Raw genomic sequence first — 26,185 nt, 5'->3', positions numbered from 1 at the left:
GGCCTAAGTTAATGAAAATTAAAATACTGGGAAATTTTTAAAAAATGTTGAAAATAGCAGAAGTATTCTATTGGAAGTAAAAAGAAAGTTATCATCATCCTACTTAGGAACCACACATAACAAATACTTACTACTATCCAGATCAAAAAAATTGCATGAAAAATTCAGAAAATGAGCATGACATACACATACATGCCATCATTTGCACAATTATTTTATAACATAAAATCAAGCACGACTTACAATGTAACAAAATATCAGTTATCTGTTAATTTTTGAAATAGAGGAAGTTTACTTACAGTATTTATTAGTTAGAAAGTCATTTGGAAAGACTGAAGAGCAGTAGCAAGAATCTTATTTTAAACATTATCTTAAAATAATCTTTGCTCTTTTCTTCTGGTAGATCTTGTCTGCAAAGCTTTCTCCTCATTTCCTTAAAATTTCTGGGGGGAAGAAAAGCAGGAAATCCTGTGCAGGTCTTTTCCTGAAAAGAGAAAATCCTTAAACTCTGTAGGCCCATATAGAAATACCAAGGCAGTACAAGTCCCCAAATGCAACCTAATCTTCACCTGGATTTGTAGAAAAATTAGCAGAACCTTTAAATTATCTTGCTTTTTCTGAAATTTTGAAAGCGGTAATTAAGCAGCAGTATCTCTCCAACAGGACAATAACAGCTGAATTTGGCCAGCCGCTGGTTTTGCCACAGGCCCATAAGGGTTTTTACATAAACTCTCTTATTTCCAGGCTTCTCTGGCCCAGGTTTCTGAATCTACAACATGACACTAGTTGCCTTTCTTCTCCTGATGATCAGACTTTACTCTTCCCACAGCAGCAAAAAAACCTCTGACATGTTGTTAGACCAGAAAATAAAGCTCAAATGGCCAAGAAACACTCTCTTAGAACTGAGCCTTGTTCTACAGGGCTGAAATTCTGTACATCCGGCACAGTGAGGGCTTTAACTTCTCATAGCCCAAAGACAAGCACCTGTCAATAACCTGGAGCTGTCTGTGGTCTGGTACACCGCAAGCAGACAGAAACTGAAAAAAAAATATGGCTTGAAGCTATTTCTTACAACTTCGTAAGTATAATTTTGCCTAAGATCTCAAATAATTGAGATACGAAAAGCTTATACTCTGTAACTATTAGTAGCTATTATTAGTACTGGAAGTATTCTAGAAGTCTCATCCACATTTGCTTAGAAACAAGAAAATCCGATGGATTGCAAAGACAATTTCAAATAAAGTTCTGTTATCTAGCTCCTATAAAGATACCTCGACTACCACAGTTTTAAAAGATGTGGATGCCTAAACATCATTATGAGTTTTATGGTAAGTGTCTGTACAACTTTTTTTTTTTTTTTTAAAGATGAGCAGTTCAACTAATTAGATCTCTGTATAACAGTTGTGTCTTGAAAATTTTTAATTGAATTAATCAGCAAACTGTTCTGTGAGTACTAGAATCAACTAACACTACATTTTTTTAAATTACAGCTTTGTTTGTTAGCTGGAAATTGATTAAATGTATACCAGGGCTTCAATTTAAAACTTTCCTCTTCAGTGAAGCAACGAAATCCAGCAGCTCATTTTCACGTGATACGGAACCATCCAGTCATGAACTAGATACGAAAGTGTCAGTCTGAATAGCCAAATACATCATATCTCAATAAAAAAGAAAACATTCGAGAAAAAAAACTTGACATTGTTTTCCTTTCTGTTTTACCGAGTATTCTATATAATATGTGATTATAAACTGAAACATTCCAGATTTCTGTCAATAAATACGATTTCTTGTAAGACGACATAAGACTATTTAACAAATTAAAAGTCTGACACCTATGTACATCGTTCTAGAAACTCATTGAAAAAATGAACAAATCACAGAATCATTTATGAGACAGCTGAAAAGACCAAATAAGGTGTAAACATACTCTACTTCAAATGTGAAAAGATGTTAATTTTTATTTTTGCCCTTGTAAAGTAGCATATTTCAACCAGATTACAACAAAATTACCACAGGATATTTAAAAAAAAATACAAGAAAGTATTTAGAAAATTATATATACACATTTGCTTAAAAATCCTATAATGTAAACATTAGCATAACAAGTTAAAATAATATTACAAACCATTTATTAATACTTAGGTGAATACTGTACATATATATGTTTTAGAATTAATACAATCTTTCTTACAGTTTAAAAGGAACAAAAGAAAAAATTCCCCAAATCAAAAGGGAAATCCAGCTTCTTTACTTGCCAGCAGGTTTGGTCCCACATACAAGAAACTTAATTGTTATCTCAGTGTTCAGGAAGAAAGAAAATGCAGCTTTTCAGAATTAGATATTCAACCAAATTTGCATTTCTGTAATTTTTAGTGTCCTAAATAGTTAACACTTTTCTCAAGAAACCAACTACCACAGTCTAACTTCTGTCATGACACAGACAGCAGTTCTGAAGCCTTGTTAAGCAAACTGATTCCTCCTACATGGAATTGCAATACATTTGTTTAGATGGAAAAAAAAACGGTATTTTTAAAGTCCTGATATTTGCAGCAATTTGTAAATATGAGAATTCATTCCTCTCTAAACATTTCAGTGGTGTTTTCTATGCTATTATTAACCAAAAAGTAAGCTACTATCATTAATTAGAAGTATGCTCTGATCATCTATGTTATCTATAATTGAACAGAATAAATAAAAGTACAGTTAGTGCAGAGTAGGAAATAAACGAAATGTACAGTATCAGACCACTGTGTAGAGGAAGTTTTCATCTTCCATTCAGTATGTGAAACATAAAGCAGGTTAACTGATATTTCTATATTTCATATATATAATTTCATACATCAAAGTGATTCTTTCAATACGTAATGCTAAGAAACTACTGAAATGGCTACATATTCATCAAATTAATATTCCATGTAGTGATACAAGGTGTTGACTGAAATATCCTTACCTACAGAAATTGAAGGAGAAAAATTCTTTACTTTCTTGAGTTGTTTAACCACTTTTCTAGAAGTGACATAAGCTCCAATACAGAAGTATTATTGTTTACAAGGAGAAAAATGTGTTTGTAAGAAAAAAAAGACTTCCTCTTTCTTTTAAACAGCTGTTCCACAGGTTTCTCTTGGGAATTATAAGCAGGTAACTCTATTTCTATCCACAGGTATAGATTATTTGTCCTCAGAATTACAAGATATTCTTGTAATTACAAGATATTCTTGTAATTCTCCACAAGTGTGGAGGGGGGGTAGGATGAACCTTTGAAATGGCAAGAAATTTGTAGCAGAACTATGATTCCTGCCTGTTTTGAAGCAAAGAGAACAACCATGTCTGAAAGCACTAATAACTGATTCTGTTAACAAAATATAATTTTTTAAATCATTTAATATGTCCTGACAGAGAGTATCAGTAGTTCACGTGGGTCTTACTGAGTCTCATTTATTATTAGCTTGCTGCTCCGAGTCAGTCAACCCCATTTATTAGTAGGTTCTTATTAATTAATTTGACAGCTACCATGCAGATACCGCTCTATACAACAAAACATTTTGTAATACAAAAAAATGTACCTTAGCAATGGGTCACAATTTTGAACCAATTATCTTTAATACCATTATGTCCTTTCTCTAAATACTTGCATTAATCCAGTCACGAAGGTTTATGACTTGTGGTAGGTTCTGTAAGATAGTATATAGAATTTGATTACAACTATCACATCAACAATACATACCATAAAAAAAAACTGTCTTTGAAACTACTAATCCTCCTAAAATGTGATTTAATGGACATATCAATTTAAGCCTTTATAAATATGCCAATATCCTGCCTCATATAAACCTTGGAAATTTATTATAATTACTGAGAAACTTGATTTAATGCAAAAGCAAAGCCAATACAATGCATTCTCTGTAACAAATGACAAAATCTCTAAATAAGTGAGGTTCTCAAAAAAACACAGTTAAAATTTATTTAATTAATAATAATACTGACAGACAATCACATCTGCAAAAGATGCAAGTCTTGCCTGCCCTGTATTTCTTAGGAAATTGTTCATTTTGCATGTGATAAGAGAAGAGCATTAAAATTAAAAAGTAATGCCATTTGTTTTCACAATTTATTTTGAATAGTCATTAAAGGATCCAGATGACCAGCCCTAGAACCCAAGTATGTCTAAAGATAAAACAGAATCGAAATGGAAATGATACTGCAAGTTTCTCCACACTGCCTCATACCATGCTGTAGTCCAAGGCTTGCAGGAGTAACAGGGATCAGATTGGCCTGAGTCCTCTATTCTGTGATTACGGAGATGTTCAAAGCAAGAACTGGCTGCACCCATCAGCTCGCTGTGCATAAGCCATAGAGCGGATATAAGGATTTAAGAGCTCTCAGCTAGTAGAAAAAGAAATGAGACGTACGAAAATGGTAATTACATGCATGACATTAGGTGACACAGGAGGAAGTGGTATGATCACTCAAATTGGTAGAATCATTCCTACAGTTACAGGTATTTCATAAAAGCAATATATCTATGCTAGGATTCTTAATAACAGCTGGTCATCCTTCGTCAGACTTCCCTGATTTTGATAAATAAATGAAAAAATGGAACTTGTGACAGAAAATTACAATTCTCAGAAAGACAGGGCATTTTAGAATGTCCTGAGGTGATAAAAATGTGGGCATTCATATCAACACCTATCTCCTTGCAGTCATACAAGCACCTTACTTCAGAAGTAACCAGGTGAATAGGGAAAGTTGACTTGTAAAGAAAGGCTTAATTTAATTAGCTTCTGAGATTTTAGAGAAACCACAGATGAGTATTTAAATGGATTAGTAATGCACCCACTACCCTATCTTGTATCACAAAGCAAACACTGCAGACTGTAATCTTAGGAGCTGATACACAATTCAGGTAAAGTTAATAAAGAACAATTTGTACACAGTAAGCAAGTTTACTATTTTCGTGTGATCTACATACATACATTAAAAAAATACAAGAAACAAGATAATGAGGAATGAAATAATTTTGCGAGCCAAATGTAGAGACAAGAAAAATTTCTTCTAAGCAACTAAAAAAGAAAATTTAATTTAGGCTATGCTAAATGAGAATTCTTACCATTTGCAACTTTCTGAATAAGGAATCCTTTAATTTGTGAGTTATTTCCTGAAAAGCCTCACATGACAGATAAATCACAAAACATACCATACTACGATTTCTTTCAGATTTACTTGCAATTCGGTGTTAATAGAGGTGTGTCATATTTCTACTAAACAAGGCTCTATTTTCTGAAAAGTTAATTTAAAATTGTTTCAAATTGGGACCATCATTACAGCTACTTTTCCTTCCAACGAAGGCAAACTTTAACATGTCAGCAGTGTACCAGACTGAAGAGTTTGGAGAGGTGTTAACTGACAAGATAGTCACTTTCCTTCCTTCTTCAATAAATGCCTTGTTTTAGTTCACACAAGACACCAATAATTATTCATCTTTTAATAAAAAAAAGAAATTGGCTAGCTCCCAAGCTGCCCTTTTGGATTCTGAATTTTGTACCAGCCCACAGACACTACTCGCTGTACGTAATGAATCCCTACTCGAGAAGTGTCACAAAACGACTGGACCATGCTTGACTAAAGAATACACAATGGTCACAGGTCTGAAAAGCAGAAGTCCCAGTTTGCCAGAACTTTGATAGAGCACTGATGTAAAGAGTCTGTTATTAATCATCAGTTGTTGTTGGGGTGGCTTTTTTTTTCTCTTGGAGGGTAACATTAGATTTCATGATCTACTGATGGAAGAATTTAATAAAATTAACAGATAATAAAATGACAAGATACACCAACTTAAGTTAACGCTATCCAAAAGAAAAACTGAGAAGAAAGATGTTCTTACACAACTGAAAACCAGAATACAATTGATAGAAAATTTCGATGTGCATTGCTTAAACATAATGAAGAAAGGAAGATAGCTAACACATAATTAACTGCCTATGGCAGTACAGCTAATGGATGCTGAACTGGATTCCAGTTAATCCATGTCAGGACTTCCATCACTTGTAATAATTCTTGCCATTTTTTTTTCAGTCACTCTTGCAGCAGTACCATCACAGATTACTGTTCAGCGAGTAACAGGTGATGGGTAACAGGCACTTTCATTACAGGCAATTCTTAATTATCACTATGTGAAGGATTTTAAAAAAAAGAGTAAGAATTCCAAACTGCCCAGTTAATGATGAAGGACTGTTCTGCAGCATCAGTGACAAATTAATAACAAAATATAACCCAAGACTTGAAAACACTTTTGTATCATGCTGATTTTGTATATACTTGTGGTGGTTTGTAGAAATTAATAATATTGCACCCAGCCTTATAGCAAGACTGAAATTTCACTAAAAATGATTACATTCTCTGATTTTAAAGAATTACTTCCCACAAATGAAAGCTATTGAGAACACCTAACTAGAAACATAGAAAAGCTATTTTTACACCTGTACTGTTTTTCCCTTGTCACCTACTTTGTCAAGTTTCTTTTTAAAAACCTTTGTGTATATCAGAGGTTTACAATAATAATTAAAAAAAAGTATTTCTATTTACAAAAGGTAATAAATTAGTGAGGTTCTTTTAAGCACATCTTTCTGACATATTAAGTAGTAATAAACATAACTGTTCTTTAATGAAAATAAATTGTAGTGACATGATACCCATGTCTGGACCAGAAAAATGTACATGTAGAAAGTGAGACAACACAATACAAAGAAGGAATTCAGAAGAACATAACTTCAGAAGAACAAAGGAGAATATGTGCAATGCAGCTTCAGAAAACAAATAAAATGCCTATCTGTTTGCTGAGCCCCAGTGAAGAGCTCTCGTATTCTTTTTGAGAAAGTGATTACTGCCTTCCAAAGTATTTAATCAGGATATGACCCTTAGTTATGAATGTCTCTTTTCAGGATTTAAGTTGATGCAGCTGTAGTCTCTTCAGGAGCTTAAATTATAAATATAAGCTAGGAAGGAATCACAGAACAACTTAAAGTACATGGTTCCAGCATTCACAATTACAAAAAAGGGTCAAAGATCACCGCTCTGTGGTTCCAGGCTTCGGGGTTCTCTTTGATGGCTGCGAGACAGTTTAGGGAAGCGGGTAGTCACTCTCGAGCGGCTGATTTTGCTTACTGGTTCTCCAGAAGGTGGAATGTCACTAGGAAGAAAAGAAACAAAGACAGAAGTAACTAGTTTATGTTATATGCAAATTATTATGTCGTTATTCTCAACATGAAAAAAGCAGATGTTATGAGAGCCTGGCACATGACTGCAAAGTACAGCACACATCTTCAACTACACAGAATTGCATTCTTTCTACTGGTATCTCAAGTGTGAATTACAAATGGGCTCTTTCAGAAATGAGAACTAGTAGAACTTTCAATACTTTATGGAAGACTGCAAATTACAGGATAAAAGCATATCTCTATGGGTTGCAGTTCAGAAATGGTGGTATAAGCATTTTGAAGTGATAAAAGTACAAGCAAAATAGACAAGAGCTTGCATGATGCTCTACTTAACAATCCTCTAATTATGGATGGATGTATCATTACGTGATGAAGCGTATTAGCAATACATCCCTGTTGGGAATTCTTCAGTCTCTTCTGACCCACAATAGACTATAGTCTTAGATGAATGAGCCTTTTTGAAAAGACTCTGAGAAGAAATACATTAAGTTCAACAACAAGCAGTAACAGAAAATTCCAGCTTACCTAGGTGATATTCAGAGGCTATAGACTCCTCGGAAAACTACAGTATAAAGGGATAGCATTGTACTTTTGCCATTCTCTTAGAGGACTCCACATGGTTTTTAATTATGCTTCTTACATACAGATCAATAAATAAAACTAAATTTTGCATTTTGCAACTCAGCTAGGCAATAAAATTACACTGCATACAAAGTCAAATGTACTTTTATAATTAAAAAAAAACTGTAATACCTATCTTCAAAGTGAGTTAATAACAAGTCAATAGTGGAAGAATCACTCTTCTGCAGTTCTTGCCATATTAAATAAATACACATATATGATATATATGTATATATACACACACACACATATATATACATATATGTGTATATATTTTAAATCACTGAATTTACCCTGTGTAGTTCCCTTTTTCCTGCAGTGACCTTCCTCCCAGCTCAGACAGCCCTAAAAAAGCTGTAGGCACATGCAGGCTCCACTCAAGCACTTCAAACACCTTAGAGATCTTAGCAAAGCAAAGGCCTTTAACAAGTCCTGGGACTGAGTGTAAAATTCACTTGCAGGAAGCAGAGTACTTCTGAAAGACAGGGTAACTTTATCACTGGTAGCCATTAGCTTTGAAACTAAAATGCCCACATTTGTTGCTATTTACTAAATAATAGTAAAGCAGTACAGAGAAAAATGTGTCCAATTCAGACATTAACCATTAACAGAAAACAATGAGTAGTTTTAATGACAGCGTATTTTACTTGTCTAGCTTTCCTCACAGAACAGTCTAAAGTAACAGTTAAAATAATAAGTTAGATGTTTCTGAATTAAGATTCACCACACACATAATATTGAGTCTTCCTAGGTAACTAGGAATTCCTTTACATGAAAAAACTGCATAAAACACCTGTGGGATACATCCTCATCTTCTTTAATAACAAGAATAATAATCTAGGTCTTGAATTCTATATTTTTCTTGTCAATAAAATCCAAGCTCTGCAATTAATTTACCATATGTTATTAATTCTTGGTTGCCAAAGATAACTGGACTTCCAAACCCAGTCCTATGATATGTTATTTTGAAACTCAACATTGCTATCTCAGATGCTGTAGAAAATTTCGATCATGTGAATCCAATTTCAGCTATGCTCATTATCATGGATTGCTTTCAGTAACGTGAATATCATTACTCATTATTTTTATACTATTTATTCTCTCATGTTTTCTATTTATTCTCTAGTGTTTATAAAACAGCATGGGGTAGTGGTTTCAGAGGGCTGTGATTCCGTATTAAATATGTATCTTTCAGAACATGTAAATATAAAAGCTTCTAAATATCAAATACACAATGAAATTAAAATATTTCTTTTTTCTTGTTGGACTTTTCTTAAAATAAATTAGGTTAATTTGCCAGCAGGATGGACACTGCTGATAGTGCTTTAGTTCTGTCAGGCTGACAGACAGCTACTTTGTGGATATATGGTAGTTTACATTGCAAAAGAAAGCACTGTGTTGTGTGCAATTACTATAATTTGGTGATTGCTTTTTTGAAAGTACATTTTAATACTTAAGCTCCTCCTGCTGGCACATCCACAAAATGACATTAGGGTCAGCCCAACGCTGAAGTCACTTTTCCCTTGTGGAAGAAAAATACCATTAAAAGAAAGAAGTGCAAAAGATGCAAAATGAATTCTCCTAAAAGGAAGAGATACGAACTAATATCCATCTGTCTTCATAAGAATGGCTGAGGTAATAAGATCATTTTAGGATGGCTGCATGAACACTGATTTATGTAAATAAATAAATAAAAATCACAAGTAATTCTGCTAATTTAAATGATACTACTCCTAAACTAGATTTATCTAATAACCAAATTAGAGCTAATTTGTCTTAAATGTCTAAGCTAATTTTTATCATTACAATCCAAACTCTAAGACAAATCGCTATGTTACACAGATTTACAGAAAGCAGTTTATAACCAAGGAATTAGATCTTCATGCATCCAGCACAAAAAGACAAACAGGAGCTGAAACTGAATTTCAGCTGTTGTTGGCCTGATCCATTTGCATGGAAATGGAGGTTGTATGATGACAAAAGGTTTAGAGTATTAAAAAAAAAAAAAAAGGGGAGAGAGAGAAAAGTCATACATTAGTAAGTATGTTTCTTAAGCCCCTTTCCTTCCTCCCTACTTCAAAAACTGATGCAAGAATTTGCCATCTAACTTCCTTATTTCAGCTCTAGCTTTTTGCTCTGCAATTAAAACACAAACTTTCTAAGAACACCCAGAAAGCATAACAACTAAACTTGGGAAAAGAATGAACAACCCCCCTCAAAACCAATGGTAATAAAGTAGGAGGGGAAGATTATTCTTCCACCTCTTCCGTCTGTCGTTACCTGATTTAACAATTCTAGTTCTGGCCTTGAGGTCAAATGATACTTATAGAGTCTCTGGCATTAAATGAGACACTTTTTCAAACTGCTGGACAGTTCGGCAGGTCAGATATTCTATGAACTCTTGGGCAGAAGTATGAGCACCTTAAGGTGATCCTACCAATTCTGGCAAATGCACGTGACGATGAAATCGGAATACTTGTTCTCAATTTATTTTTTACCAATTTGCATTTTGGACTGAGGAAGGAATAAGCATACCTGCATGCAATGTCTTCAAATCCACTTTCTCATTTGTCTCATTCAGTGAAAGCAGTCTTTCAGTCAGTATTTTGGGGCATGATTTAGGGTTCACCCATAGCTGACAGTTTTATTCAAATTAAAATACAAATTTAAAATATGTAAATCTAAACCAGGGTGTAGTTATTTTAGAATAACTGTTCCAGAACAGCTACCCCCAGTCCCTGTGATAAGCACTTACTCTTCAAGTCTACATCTGATATCTGAGCTACACCACTTCAGTTTTAACATAATATTCTCCTTTTTATTCTATTGCCTTCCTAGCCACTGAGGCCCTAACAGGGTTTAATTTTCCAGGCTGAGTCTGGCAGGCATCTGGACACTTGCCAGGCATGAACCTGTTCAGCAGTGGAATGCTCAAGCACTAGAGGCTCGAGTTCTCTGCATTCTCACCTTGTCCCAGTCTGAAGAAAAAAGCATCCTGCTGAGAATCAATTCCTCCTTCCCACCAGGTCACTGTTTAGCTTTTAAGCATTCATGATTGATCTGCTCAGCGTTTGTTTGGATACCAATTCAGATGCATTGATTTTGTCTAGGTGTCAAGTTCTGCCTGAGGTACATCTCTAGAAAACAGCTTAAAATAACTGGTCTTTTTAATCAGCTTCTAGTTTCTTCATACCCTTCATTCACTGGCTGTCCATGTATCAAAATGTAAAGCATGCTTTGTGTGCTTTTCTTTAAATGCACCTGGAACTGCAGCATTCTTTTAAATGACATCATGAACATTTACATAAAGAAATTTATTTTACATCTCATTTTCTACTCTTCAGGATAAAATTAGAGAGAGAAGTAAAAATAAAGTCACATGCCTGAAATTGGAAATACTTTCATAACACTCTGAAATTGAAATAGAATATAGAAGCAATAAGCACATCCTGGGAGCGTAGCAAAGCTCAGGATCAGGTTGTTCACGTATCTCACACGGAAATGCATCTCTGGAGACAGTCATGATCCTAGCTTTGCCTGAGTTGTATTAAACACAGCTCATGAAGAAAAACATTAGCAGGCAGATAAATTTGATGACTTTTTTGTTTTCTTGTGTGATTCATATTTTCATTTATCATAATAATCGAATTGCCGGTTAAAATCCCAATACTTAATGTGGTTAACTTGATTCAGACAGCAGGCCTCCTCAAAAAGGTAATATTAAACAAGGCTTATACTATATGATGAGGTCCTTATTAAAAAAGCAGTAAGTAATTCTGATCTGCCAATACACACTTCAGCACCTTCTTCTGCCAGCTACAATCATCTCTAACAATTGTTTAGTGGTACTATTAACTAAGACTCTGACTTCATCAAATCATTTTGTATACTTTAGTAACTCCTGTTACTCTGGCTAATATATTTGTTTCCAGTTGCTGAAGTGTAAAAATAATTGGAGCCACATTCCTATCATCATTTCCAATTCTGCAGAAAGGAAATACAACTATTAATGAGAAGCAGTGATCTTCATCTATTAATACAAATGACTAGGCTGGGAAGTTTAAATAGTCAACTGTTTACAGAAGAAATAGAACAACATGGGTAAGATAATCCCTCTATAGTGCAATTTGGCATTGAAATTCCTGAAGACACTCTATTAGAGCAAAGTTGTCACGTTAAAGCAATTAGTAAAATTATTAAAACAATTCCCTTCAAGACTAGAACTGAATTGACCAAGAAATGAAAAACATTTATTCTAATATTCTATCCAACTGCTTTATTAACATGCAGCTCCTTCTACTTCAAAATACACACTTCTACAACAAAATACAGCATTCATAGTATATTCAATTTCTTCTTGCTGTGAAATAATTTCCAACTCATAATCATGCTTAATTTGTTATGATCCAAATGATCCTAAATTGAACGTTCTCATGCTACAAATGAGTTTCCGTATCAGCACGAAGATTTTCTTCATAAACATCATCTGCATTGATACTTGGTTTTTTTCTGTAAACCATGACACTTTACAGAATTCTGATGACCAGACCTTTTTTCTTCCACTGACTACTTTGAAGTTGGCATACCAAGATGCTAACTGTCCAATGAATGTTTAGAATGCATTAGTCACAATCGACAAAATGAGGAATACCCATGTCTGATTTTGGATGGCATGCACACTCTTTCATTCAGGAAATGCTCAGAACCCTACAATAATGACCTTTCACCAGTTAACATTCGAGTACCTAAAGTCTATTACTTTAGGGAGTGGTTATTTTCCATTTTCGGTGGTACTCCAGCTAAAATGATGAGTAAATACAGTTCTGAAGCAAATGATCCCTTCACAACTAACTAGAAAGCCACAAATCACTGAACATGCATATAAGAGGAACTTCACTATAATGTACTATTTTTTTATATTGATATAATTATTTTGTGTATTGCAATGATTAGTTAAAGACAGCAAGTTTGGCTATTCCATCAATTTTCACCTAGGAAACAGCATTCGACTCTATAGGGGTTAGCCAAATTTGAGTAAGCATTACAATCTACCACTTCTCAGTGAAGGGTAATTGAACAAACAAACAGTTCAGAAGCAGAACATGTTCCAAGGTTGTTCATATAAAAGGTAGGATTTGCTTTCAGAAGAACTGTGTTTGGTGAATATCTGGATTTGCTTTTTCCTGTTAGTACTGTAATTATCTTTAAGGAAAGCAGAGAAAGATCTAGGATACATTTTTATTAAAAAACACTGAGGTAACTAAAAACAGAAGACTTGCATCAGGATTCACAATGCCTCATGTACGTGAAAATCAACGGAGTAAAATTCGTTTGATGAGTAGCAATTTCAGTGTGCTGAGACAGCAGTGCTTTACAGGGAGACTAGCCAGACACTTCCTCCTCCATATTCACAAGTTGTTTGCATTGAAAAGTGACATGGAGACAACTTTAATTACCAAATTAGCTTCTAAACAGCCCATGATCGATATGTTTGGCATTGGAAGTAACAACAGAAAGCTTACGGGAAGTGTGTTCTCAGACACCAGCATATACGAAGCCAGTAAAAGGCATTACATATTTACCACTCTAACCTACACACCTCTTATTCACCCAGAACAGAAAAAGAAAAAAAAAAAAAAACTTCCATCTTTCATGCCAAGTGGTGAAAAAAAGAGATTCACCAGCTCTTCTAATTTGCCTAATTGTGCCAATAGCATAAAGAGGAAGAATCTGAAAACTTGGAAAGTTTCTTCCTACCTGTCAATGCTTATCATTGCTACTGAGCTCACTAATATACTTAGAGTAGTTTCAGTGAAAACCTGGTTCCTATTTCTGATGCACTTCACCATGTCTGACTTTTAACCTGCAACACCACGTAACCTAGCCTCTTGGGGGACAATGCTGTGAGACCTGAGGGCTGGCAGCACTGCAGCAGTTACTGGTTTCCCATCCTGGAATCCTGCCACCTACATTTCCCTGTAGAGAAGCTTTGTGCCTTCCATGTTCCTTGACTCTTCTTGACTCCAAATTCAGCCAGGCAAGAATATTTGCCCACAAGCAGAAACACTTACACTTTTCAGGATAGTTTAGTTACTCCATGGGAATAACGTAACTTAGCTGTCTTTGCTTAGAGTTTTGCAAGTAAACTGCCCATCATAAAAAGGCACCTGCACAAATTGCCATGTTTATTTTATTTTTAAAAACAAAACCCTTCTTTTAAAATTACCGTAACAGCAAATGGAATTATAAAGAAAAGTTGTGATCAATACATTGTGTTTTGATCTCCCAAGAAAGTGCTTGAGTTTTAATTGCTCCATCAAGTTAAGAGGTATCAGCTGTTTTTCTCAAGTATTTTTCATTTCTCATGAAGATTACACCATGACATTAATATAGGCAATGAGGCAGAAGAGAGCTGACATGACCATTCTCATGGCACATCTAGACGTGTCCCTGAAACATCGTAAAGTTTCTGGAAGATATGCTAGCAATAACAAAAAGTGAAGAACAGTGCTTTAAAGCAGTTGCTTTTTTTTTTTTGCCTTTTTTTTTTTTCTTGAATACTAAGGGCAAGTTCCTGCAGCCCAACCAGAAGCTTGATACTAATAGTGATTCATGACCTAAAAACTTGAAAATATAGAATGTCTTCACCTCAATCTTTTGGAGCTTTTTGATTGTTCTTAATTTTAGGCTATTATTTTTAGTTTCCCTAAGCTAAAATATTTCAAATTGAGTTGGATAGAACATAGAAATAGAGCACCTGCAGCTGGAAACAATCACAGAGAGGGATTCGAGACTTGGCATACTGAAATTAAACATGTACTCTCCAAATAAACAAAAGTAATCAAGATAGGAAAATATGTAAATAAAGTACAGAATTGAGTACTGTCAACAGAATAACAAGGGAAATGCTGACTTCGTTCTTGGTAATGAAGACAAGGACTAACGTTTATATTTCATCCAACACAGAAAAGGAAGCTAATCAAAGAAGGTATGATGCTGCCTGGTAAATAACGCTGGGAGCCAACTTGGGATGCAACGTTCTTGTTGGATTAGAGAAAAACTAAACAGACAGCAGGCAGGCCAGCATACAGAAGACCACAGTAATCAGCAACCAAATCAGATTTTCTGTTTAGTCAGATTTCAATTATTTTCTCTGTAAGAAAGAAAGAAAGAAAATGGCAATGATAAACATAGCCCCCACTCCCCCAATTTTATTTTATTTTTTAAACCCATGACTCCAGATGAGGTTAACAGGAAGCAAAATCTGCTGCCATCTCCAGTAGGAGTTAAACACACAGTACCTTGCTGACCATGAGCTCCTGAAGTTCCAGTGCAGTTCTCCAGGTATCATCAGATTCAGAACCTTTACAAAGTAAATCATCTTGGTCCCTCTCTAATGCAGCTGCAACTTTGCCAAGGTGTTTAAAATAGAAATAAATGAACTGCAATTTAGGACAACGGTCATCAGCTGTGACTCATGTTGCTGGCAGCTGTTTAAGTGCAACTCCAGTGCTGGAGTGCATCTGCACAGCCACTGGGCAGGAACAGCCTGGGGGCTGCTCAGTGTTCCATTTCTCAGCTACGTGAAGAAGCTTGTTCTTAGCTACATAAAGCAGCAGCAGAAAAGGCTGCTGCCCATCTAGATTTGATCCATAAGGAAGTTATGGGATCACTAGAAAGTCACTTTCACTTTTGCCTATGAACTCCCCAGGAAGCTATTCCTCTCCTTGTCTCTCTAAGCTTTGTGGCTTTCAGCCACTTTAAGATTTTGGCATTGGGAAGACTAGCGAACCTTGACAGAGGACGTTTTATGGCTTTGAATAGATGTTGAGCTAAACAGCAACTGAAAAAGCTCCTGAGGTATCACCTTCCCTGGTTTAGAAATAGATCAATGAAGCATTGTATGTAAAAATCAATATTACGCATGAATGGATACAGTACCAGAAGGCAGTGAGATGATGGAGAAGTTTATCTTTGTTGGGATACTCCAGCTTTGCAAGCAGCAGGAGGAGAGAAAAGTCTTAAAAGATACCATACACAGCACATGCCTATGGTTCCTCCTTGCAAGATTACTGTATGGGCCTGAAAAGCAAAGGCCTACGCTGACACATTTAGCCCTAACACAGGTGATATACATCAACTTGACTGCAGTAACAACAGCTCTACGGTTATATATTGAAGCATTTTTTCCTCTTACACATACAGCTACCTTGTGCTTAGAAAACGCTGGGCACTGGGGTTTATTGGAGTCCCCAGGATTTAGATTCATTTGACTCAGCTATAGCACTAACAGTAAAAACAAGATAAATTATTCAGTCTGCCTGACAATACAAACCAGTCCCATTTAATTTCCCTTTGGTCATACCTAGCTGTTCTCAATAGCTAGTGCTTTGGGATTTATCTCCTTATTTTGTAGAAGTCTTCTACTGAAAGACTTTAAAAGGAGTCAGACATTCAGAGCTGTTCAGTATATTTATGACTTGCCCAGAAACTGTATTAAGTCTAATAAATTAAATCTCTTATAAAGAATTAATTTATGAGTTCTTACAGCTTAGAATAAAATCCCAGAAACAAGATATCAGAGTTAAAATAGACACGGATTAGTAAGAAACAGGCTTTTTGGCTCATTTTGCAGTCGCAAAATTAAACAATTTTATGCAAGCTGTTTACAAGGCACAGATTTCTAACATTTTCTACAGGGAACAGCAATCTCTGCAGACCCCCATATTAGCGGTTATCCTTCCCATATATCAGGCATTTCACTAAACTCTTAAGTGCAATTGCATTACACTTAAAATCTTAATCTAAAAATAAACCTTCATAATGCTGTTGATATAATCAACCCAATCAAACCAATCTGGGGCATTGTGTAATTCACATGTGAAGATAAGATAAAAAGTGACTCTGGTCTGCTCTTGGAGACAGTGACATCAGCGATCCCAGTACAAATTCTTCCTGTAACTTCTGACTAAAACAGGGTTATTTTAGCAAGAGTAAACTGAAGAAACCTGTTTCACTATAAAACAGGTCTGCATTAGGACTTGGAAATCTGCACCTCCTGAGTACATCATCATAGACAAGAATAGTCCGATGTTATACTTAGACCCAGTACTCCTGTCATGTTGTCCCTGGGTTAGGGCCATACCGAAACAGTTGGTGGATCAAGCATAGAGAGAATAGCTGTGCAATTTCTGCATGCTGCAGATGAACTCCACGATGAAGTTACCTCTATTATTTCTGCACAGACCTCAATATCTGAGATCATTTTGCATTTTTGCAGTGGCATTTGGACTAATTTGTCCCTGTAGAGAACGTATCTGGAGACCTCTGAAGCATTCTCAAGAAAGTTCCTAAAAAACAAGCAACAACTATTTTCTTTACTAGTTCGTTAATAAGGTGAAGTGATATGGCAGGGAAGTAAAGACAAGCATGCATAACATTAATTTTTGTTACTAATGGATGAGTGCCTATAATTACATGAAGTTATTCTACAATTCTACTAACTTTTCATGGATTCTGCTGTCACCACAGAAGTGCCAAATCTATTAAAAATACATCATAAAAATAGCATCTGAAATACAACAGAATTCAGTGGGCCCTGTTTATAGCTGGCAGATTAACAAAGCCAAGAAACAAAGCTTCTGTATGATGTTCTGAATTTCAGTGATGGCCTGTAGCTAGTTCATGCTGTTTTCACGTAAGGGACTGATGGCTGCTGAAATATTTTTCAATATGAGTTCAAACGAGGAAAAGAAATAACCCACCTCCTTTTGAAAAACCGTGCAGTTAGGCATAAACAAACTTGTTATGGTCTGGATTAAAGCCAAGTACACGCACGAGTACAAAGACACCTCCCTCATGAAGATTATTTGCCTCATTTATTTGAATGGATGCATCCATTTACCCATTACTGTCAGCATTGTACAGAAAGGAGTATGAATAAGTTCTGGAAGACTGCAGTTTAAGAGGTATAAACTAATTTTTCTAAACCACATTTTCTCAAGTATTCCTTACAGTTTCCTACGTTAAGAGAAAGGAATAAAGCTTATATACCCACCTGTCAGCTTGACTTCTGAAAAGCCTTTTAGAAAGACTTTTCTCTTTCTAACTCTTCAAAATCTTCAAAATTTCTATTTTGGAACAATAATTAAACTTAATCTTTGGTAAAATTCCCAATGAAATACCCATTACAGAATTCTTTGTTTTCTTGCAACACTTGAAATTTAACAATTACCGTAGGAGGAAAATTTTAAGTCATGTTGTTTCATTACTATATTATTATTTTTTTAAATCTGCCATTCTAGTAATGATGTAAAATTTACATATGCGGGTATATTTGCACATAAGCTTTCTGATTTAAGGAATAGTGTATTTTCAATACTTATTCTCCCCCTGGCCAACCACCCTCCAACAGATTCTTCAAGCACAATTGAACTGAGACGATGACATTTCAGGAGATCTGTAGCAAACATTACAAACTCATGTTTGACAGCTTAGCTTGCGATATTCCTGAGAATGGATTCCATAAATGCACTACACCAAAACTGTTTGCAAATGCCATCCTGTGCCAAAAAAGTGTTTGCAAATGTCACAGAGAACCACCCAATATGAAAAGGGCCCTTTGCTTAATCTAGAGTGATTGATTACTTCTGCACAAGGCCTGATCTTCAGACTACAGAATACAAACAGTGTTTGACTGATGCTTGCTGTGCCCTACTGTGACTCTCATCAGCAGGAAATGAAAGCATGCAGTGACTTACAAGACTTGATCATTGTTTTTCAGCATCGGATATCTTGAAAAAATAACATTTTCAATTCCAGAAAGCATCAAAAAGACAATTTAGAGATAAAACAATGAGTATTTGGGAACTGAATAGAGAACACAGGTCTGTTGCCCTGACTATAAGGAGATACAGCTAACTTGTTAGGTCATGTTACTCAGATTCTGGTTCCTAAACAACAAATCCACTAAATCATGTTCTCAGTAAAGAATGCTGCTTTTGTATATCAAACACACACTTACTGGTCTGTGATTTCTTCCATTCCTCCACTGTTTAGAAAACCCTGGAACAAAAGTGAATTTTTGGATGGTCTGCATTACTGGAAAATATCTCATCAACCTTCTCCGTAATAGAATTCAAGCTGAAAATAGCAAGTCACACTTTCTCTGAACTTAAGCCAAACCTATTGTTTTTCCCTGGAGTTATACGATCAGCTCTATCAGGTTCGTGAGTCTTTAGGTCTGCACATCTTTGATATAGTTAATGGGATTATTTTTATAAGTAGAGATTTGAACTTCTCATGGATTTCCAGATGGAGTTCTGTCTAGGTCATGTCATCCAGGCCCAACCAGAATGGTTTCAAGTGATATGTTTTGCCACGCAGATTGAGTGAAGTCAGTCAGAAGCCTTTCAGTTCTTTTCAATGCACAGATTAAGGCTTAGAAATCACCTCATCCTTTGTTAGAACAGCATGGCTTCCAAAACCTCCTGAAGTGCCACAGTTGCATGATATGCGATTTCCTAATACTATAAGTGATACAGTAAGTTAGAAATTATTTGGTGTGGGTTTTTTTTCAGTTTCATTAATCAATTTCTATTTATTCTGTGAACATATATTTAAATAAATACTCCTCTCTTCAGTTGTACATTTCAAAATCTAATTAAAAAAAAATCACCAAAAGTGATTCGGAATACGAGAAGTTCAATGAAGAAATACATGGTGCCATCTACTAAAAGCCCTTGTGCTACACTACCTACCCTAAATCTGCTCTCAGCTGTATGGAGAACATAACTTGGAAAATTTCTCTTCCTTAAAATTTTCTGGGCTTTACCAGTACTTTGCCTTTCCAAAAAAGGAGATCAGATTTTGGAGCATTCTATCTCTTGCTGTACACAGTGGAATAATACATCATCGAAAGGGGTCTGCACTAAGGCATTGTTGTGAAGATCGTGAATGGTAACTAAGGGTTATGGATCCCAGAGCTCTCATACCCATCTGCACTTGCACATAGATTGCTATAACTGACCAGATGGCTTCTTACAAAACAACATGTTTATATGATTAGTTTCCAAAACAATTCATGGTGGCACACTTATTTCCTGCAAGAGACCTGCAGATGGTTCCCTTCCCCTACCTATGAGTTCTCCAAAATATATCTCCTGAACTAGCTGTTATGCAATCTTCCGCTACATATGCTGATATGTGACTGTGAATATCTAAAGCTGGCAATTTTCTTAAAATAATCTCCATAAAGAGAAACTTAACAAGCAATTATAGATCAGCAAGTTCAAGTGCATCTGTAGAATAAATTTTACAGACTAGTAGGATTTTGTAGAGGAACTCTGAAAGACACAAGTTCATTATTGAGGATTTATGCAGATTTGGGCCAGGGAGGTCTTGTTTAACTTGTATTCTTTGACAATATAACTACCATGTTGAACAAGGATAATTAAGCGGCTATCAATGCATCACGTTTATAATTGTCATGAAGTCTGATATCAGATGGTACTAAGCAGGGGGTAATGTAGTTAGCAGGCACGAAATTGCCTCAGGAAGGGGAGATTTTGTGAAAAGAACATTGTTCCAATGGATCAGAGATACCCATAGGGTGCACATAAGCAGACATACAAAGCAGTGATGTACCTGAAACAGTCCTGAACTATCATGCAATGAATCACACACCATCCACTTTTACCACTATGTATTCATTCTAGTAACTGTCACTATAGAGACAATTCAGCGTATTCTAGGCTGCTGAGAAATTTTAAAAATATATACAGAGAAAAAATTATCTTTATCAAGTAAAAATATTCCATTTGATTATTTTTTTTGCCAGCTTGCTGCTCTTTGATGACTTGGATGCTATGTAAAAATATGTACTAGGATGTAACAGAATATTCTGTATGTTTGTGGACCTTTTATATCGGAAATTCTGTGCCCATTTTAAAACATTAATAATATTTAGGATTGATTGAAAAGGGAAAGAAAGATACAGCTGTGGTAGTTTAAAACATAGTAACTCCCACACCATCATACAGCAGGGACAGCAAAAACATCTATGTATCTGCACTTCCTTGACTCTCAAAGTTTTGGCGTATTCTCAGCTATTGATTATTTGAGTTGCAAATTCCTCTGTGCTCCCCTCTTCTGGAAAAGTCAGCTCCAGTAGAACAGTAGGGCAAACTGTTACGGACAGAGAAGACAGCCAGGAAATGCAGCGTCAAGCTACCACAGGCACACATCTCATCTTGTTTACTAGAGAATTTAGGAAAATTCATATAATGAAAGGATTTTATTTTGTATTACGAATATTTGGAGCATTTATATATATATATATATATACAGAATATATATACATACATACACACACACACACATATATATATATATGTATTTTAAGACTCCTACTCAAGTAATCATGCCAGAAACTGATTTACATTGTATGAAGAAATAACTACACAATCGCAAACAAAGGATGTATGAGTTTGGGCCAAGAGTATTAGACTTAACCCCCTTTACAAATCACGTATATGTGTTAGTGAACACACCAAAAAAAAAAGATGGAACTGATTATTATTATTTGTGCTGTAAGATTTCTTGGCTATTCAACTAGACATATGATCTATGGGCTTACAAGAAAGGTTTTTATCAATCCTGTAGAGGCTTCAACCTCTTTCAAATGTAAAAAGTTAAAATGTCATATTTGACAACTATTAGTAATCAGTAATTAATCTAGAAAGTTAACGGAAAGCAGTCTTAAGTACCTTTTTTTTTAATACTATTTTCATGGTTATACTTCACAGCTCTCAATTATCATTCTGTATGAAAAATAAAATGCATTTATTTTATGCAAGGTTTGAGTATAACACTATGGCTTTCCACCTGGAGACAAACACAATACAAATAGCGTATTACCTCACTGCAGAGCCTGCTGAGCTGAGAATATACCTATCTCAAGCTCTCAATGATACTTAATTTAACAAAGAGAGACTGGTAAATTGAGTTGACAGGCAGACTTTGAAGCTCTGGGCAAGCTTGGCTGAGCGACACAACGTGCATAGATTCAGTGGTGCACACAGCTAAAAGACTAGCAGAATGCCAGCATGAATCAGAGGTACAAATACAGTCAGAATCAAGCATAATACTGCATCTGAAAGAGTTACTGATTAGCTTACCTAGGTAAGTGTTCCAGTTTCCTGTACACAGTTCCATACAGTTCACACCTTAAGCCTAGACAATAAGCACAATAGCCTGACACAGATACTACAAACATTTGTACTTTAAATCATAATAAAATTAACATCTAGATTTAATTTAGTGAGGATGCGTCTGTGCCCCACACATGAACATTTATGTTTCTATTTTTACCCACAGTATATTGATACCAGTAAACAGTTTTAGATCTGTGCAAGAAAATAATTTCTCGCTGATGAAATACGGATGCGGATTCTAAGATTATGGGATGAGTAGTGTATGTATGATGTTGCATGGGGGAAGAAAATCAAGATATAAATAGACAATCTATTGAATGCTTACATGAGCAAAAACTGATTCAAAAGTATGCAGACAATGTAGTTAGAAATGACAGAAGACTAGGCAATATTAGACTAACGCAGAACATTTTTAAATAGTTTGAATCATCTTTTGCTGCTTTAGACGAAGGCATAAATATCCAACTCCAATTCAAAACATTTACCTGTGCATATTTTAAGTTTCTAGAACTAAAAAAAAAAAATAATTTTACATCTAGACGTCCTGATTTATGCTGAAAGATTGCTGAGAAGCCTAAAATATGCATGGCAATGTAACGTTTTAGAAATCTTAATTCTTACTTGAATACAAAGGTATCTTATTCATTGGAGGTAGACAGATATTAAAAAGAACTTCAAATTGTCTGAATAAAATTCACTTCATCAGCTTAGCTTTAGTCACATGGTTTTGGTGATGCTATATCTTCATTAACTCTCAGCCCTGCTTGCACATTCAGAGTATGTTTAACATGATTGAAAAAGTTCAAACTATAGATATAAAACTTAAATGTGACTTAAGCCATGTTAGCCACTATCAGTGAATATCGTTTGGTCTGGCTGTAATAAGCCAATGTTCTGGAAAAAAAAAAAAGCAGCAACCTTATAAAAATACCACACCTGTCACTCCTTACTTAAAAGGAATAAAATTATTTGCTAGGTGAAGAGAAAAGGCACTTCTCGAAAATATTTTCAGGGTATTAGAAGGAGAAAATTGGAGCTTAGACGGCTGAGGATTAAAGGAAGAAAGAAAGTTTTGTATTAGCAGCCAGAGAATAGGCACACTGAATGACCACCGAGCCGGTGAGACTTCTGAAGAGGAGGAATCATTTCCTGATAATTATTTAATTTGCTCTACACAAGGGGTAACAACTGAATGCAGAATATTTATTACACCAGACCTTTGCATACCAAGATCTGAGGCAGAGTTGAATCTTTATACTCAACAACAATCTTTCAAAACAACAGAATAGACAATATATATCTTTTTTTCCCCATACCAAGGCTTATTTTCAAAGGAAAGATAAAATACCTTCTACATAATGGAGAAGTAAAAATTCTGTGCCTACGGTGAACCTTTTCTCTGTTATTTCAGCTACCACTGCCATTTCCAATAAATGAAAACAAATCACAATGACTTAAATGAAATGGCTTCTTTTCTGTGTGCGCGCAAACTCCAGTAAAGGAAAACAAATCCCATAGGAGAGATTGTCTCCATGTTTCATTCTTTTCCACCATCTTCCTTTCCCACTGCATTTTAACATATATTCCCTTCATTCACTCCAACCTGCGTCACACAGTCCCATGACTCTGTTACTTTCACTTTGCTAATTCACTCTTTTAATCCCCACCTTCTCCAGTTGTTTTTTTATATTAATTCACATCAACAGCCACAACACACTTTATTGCCCAACACTTCCCCATCTACTGTTTGCTTCTAATTATGCCTAATTCTCCTCTCATCAAACTCTTATGCTCAGTCGATACTACTTAGCTGAGCTAAACCTCTGTTGCCCAGAAGTCAGTCAGTCCAACAGCTCCCCATCTAAACCAATTCGCTCCTGCATTTAACAACCTACGTATCGACTTATCTCCTTCAAATCAATTCACCTATTACTGCCCTCATTTCACGTTTTCTTTATTGAAATATAGACCTCAGCTCCCTGTTGACTCTCTCAGGTTTTCAACCACAGTGACCTCACTCAGAGTTTTGGGAAGAAACCCTGCTGTTTGATACACTTTTATTCCACCATTCAAAATATATTTTGTGAAAGCTGACAGTTTAAGACATTTCTGGTATACTTTGTCAGGCTGAAAACCCCTCCTGAAAGTTCTTGCTGGAAAAATCCCTGCAATTAACAGAACTGCTCCTGTGAACAACTACCTACTCTTACAATGGACTTGCAATCTCTGCTTTTATACACTGTTGTTAAATTAAACTACAGCCTAGACACTGCTGTGTACCCTAACATATTATGATACCTTCTTGTGTTAAATTCTGTTCCTATATGTCATTAATTAATTTTATTAACAAGTACTAACAGACATTAAAAATTGAGCATATTGGTACAAAAACACAATGCTTACAAGAAAGATACATTAATTCTATACTTGAACGGCAGGGAAAGTTATATGACTATAGCCTGACAAGAAGAACATTATTCTTTTATTCACTTTGGAATATCATGCCACTTTATAAAGAAAAGATTTCTAGATGGCTGCTGACATTGCTGGAAAAAAAAATATTTAATACCTTACTGCATAATAAAATACTTTCATGCTATCAAGAACGAGGCCAATACATTGACATACTGTAGACAATTATGACAGTATTTCTAGTATTCTGCTTTTTGTAGCTAGGATTGGAACTTGACAAAGACCTTTAAAGAAGATTGGATCTATTGTTTATGAATGAGGTATGGGAGTTGGGTTTTGTGTTTATAATTAGAAATAGCTATTAACTTAACTAACCAAAGCCTTAGCAGATACTTGCCAGTTTGGGGAATACATAAGCATTTTCATACAAATGATTCATTTTTGTTGCTGGGCTATAGAATATGGTTTGATTCACATTTAGAACCAAAACTATAGATCTCAGCAAAGGACTTTACATATTTTCCTCAGTGTAATGGTTGTACGTCTAAAAACTTATTAGTTACCTCTTTCTACCAAAAGAAGTGATCTCTGCTTGTATTTTAAATACCTGTCTTGCTCTACAAATTGATTTCATACCTATTTAAGATGTATTTGGGAATTAATGACAGTTTTATCTTACATTTTACAGTTTACAGTCTTACGTTGCATTTTTCTCATTTATTGGGCTAATGTTTGCTGTAAAAATCTCAGCAGAGAAAATGAACAACTAATTGCATTGTTGTGTTTTTTTTTGTTGTTTTGTTTTTGTTTGTTTGTTTTAATGGACCTCAAAGGAGAATAGCTCTTTTGTCACTGCTGCCACTGGAACTGAGGAAAAATAAAAACAAACCCTGACCTTCAAGAAAGGACTAAACTTTCCAGCCAGAGGAAGCAGAAAAACTGCTTTCCCAAAAAAATACACATGCCGCAGAAGCAATAATTGTCAAACACAGTGAAGGTGATGGACACTTATGAGTCACAGTCACTTGCAGAAGTGAGACACAATTCCTTTCCTATTCCACAACATTTTTCCTAGCTGTGATTACTCAAGGTTGGATATCAAGAACTGGTGCTCAAATGTATTGATAGGTCTTCGAACTATTTTTTTTTTACTGAAGATGATTTACAATCTGAGCTATTTTGTTTTCCCTGTGAAACATATTAAAGATTTGATTTTATTGCTGTAAGTTAACCTGTACTTCTGAGTACTCGGCCTTACAATTACTTCCTTATTGACAGAAATGTGAATTTAAACTAAGAACTGAGAATTTTAAGATAGAAAAACAGGGATGTCAGAGATGAGTATTTTTGAAGGTCTCTTTTCTGGTTTAATTTTATCTTGACTGCAGAGTGAAAATGAGAATAAATGCATTCTCTCTTTTCCGCCCAGCCTCAAAATTGCAACTTTCTTAACTGGTTATAGAGCCCATTCTTTGCTACCAATTTCAGAAACACCTGCTGCAACACAAATGCCTGAATATATGAAGCATTCACTTTTTAACGGGGACATGCATTGGACTTGTCACCAAGGAAACCGGCTCACTGCTGTGATGACACAACTTGAACTGGTTGCATGTTCTTGGAGAAAAATCTCAACCTCTTCTTGCATTGCTACAAGTTAAAACTTACGGAGAGAAACTGCATAGATCAGGAAACCTCCCTATTACCAAAGACTGACTGAGGTTA

At 35.3% G+C, this 26,185-nt stretch overlaps 1 protein-coding gene across 4 annotated transcripts in view; it reads right to left on the bottom strand.

The window, feature by feature from the left end:
- SNX29 (sorting nexin 29) overlaps positions 1-26,185 on the bottom strand; it is a 151,960-nt gene that overhangs the window by 10,923 nt on the left and 114,852 nt on the right. The window contains exons 21-23 of one of the 4 annotated variants that reach the window (XR_010825052.1): positions 7,068-7,186; positions 3,564-3,671; positions 300-484 (exon numbers count right to left, since the gene is read on the bottom strand). Coding sequence is in view for 3 of the 4 variants with exons in the window: in XM_066977505.1 (XP_066833606.1) it covers positions 3,643-3,671; positions 7,068-7,186 (148 nt within the window). In the remaining variant the exon portion in view is untranslated. Of the gene's footprint in view, positions 1-299; positions 485-528; positions 3,672-5,733; positions 7,187-22,039; positions 22,068-26,185 lie in introns of those variants that run through there. The other 3 variants (XM_066977505.1, XM_048064028.2, XM_048064039.2) reach the window with 3 other exon arrangements.

The sequence above is a fragment of the Anser cygnoides genome, chromosome 15 (assembly GCF_040182565.1).
Source record: "Anser cygnoides isolate HZ-2024a breed goose chromosome 15, Taihu_goose_T2T_genome, whole genome shotgun sequence".
Classification (NCBI taxonomy): Eukaryota; Metazoa; Chordata; class Aves; order Anseriformes; family Anatidae; genus Anser; species Anser cygnoides.
The sequence above is the reverse complement of the archived record's forward strand: the minus strand, read 5'-3'. Positions and strand labels throughout refer to the sequence as shown.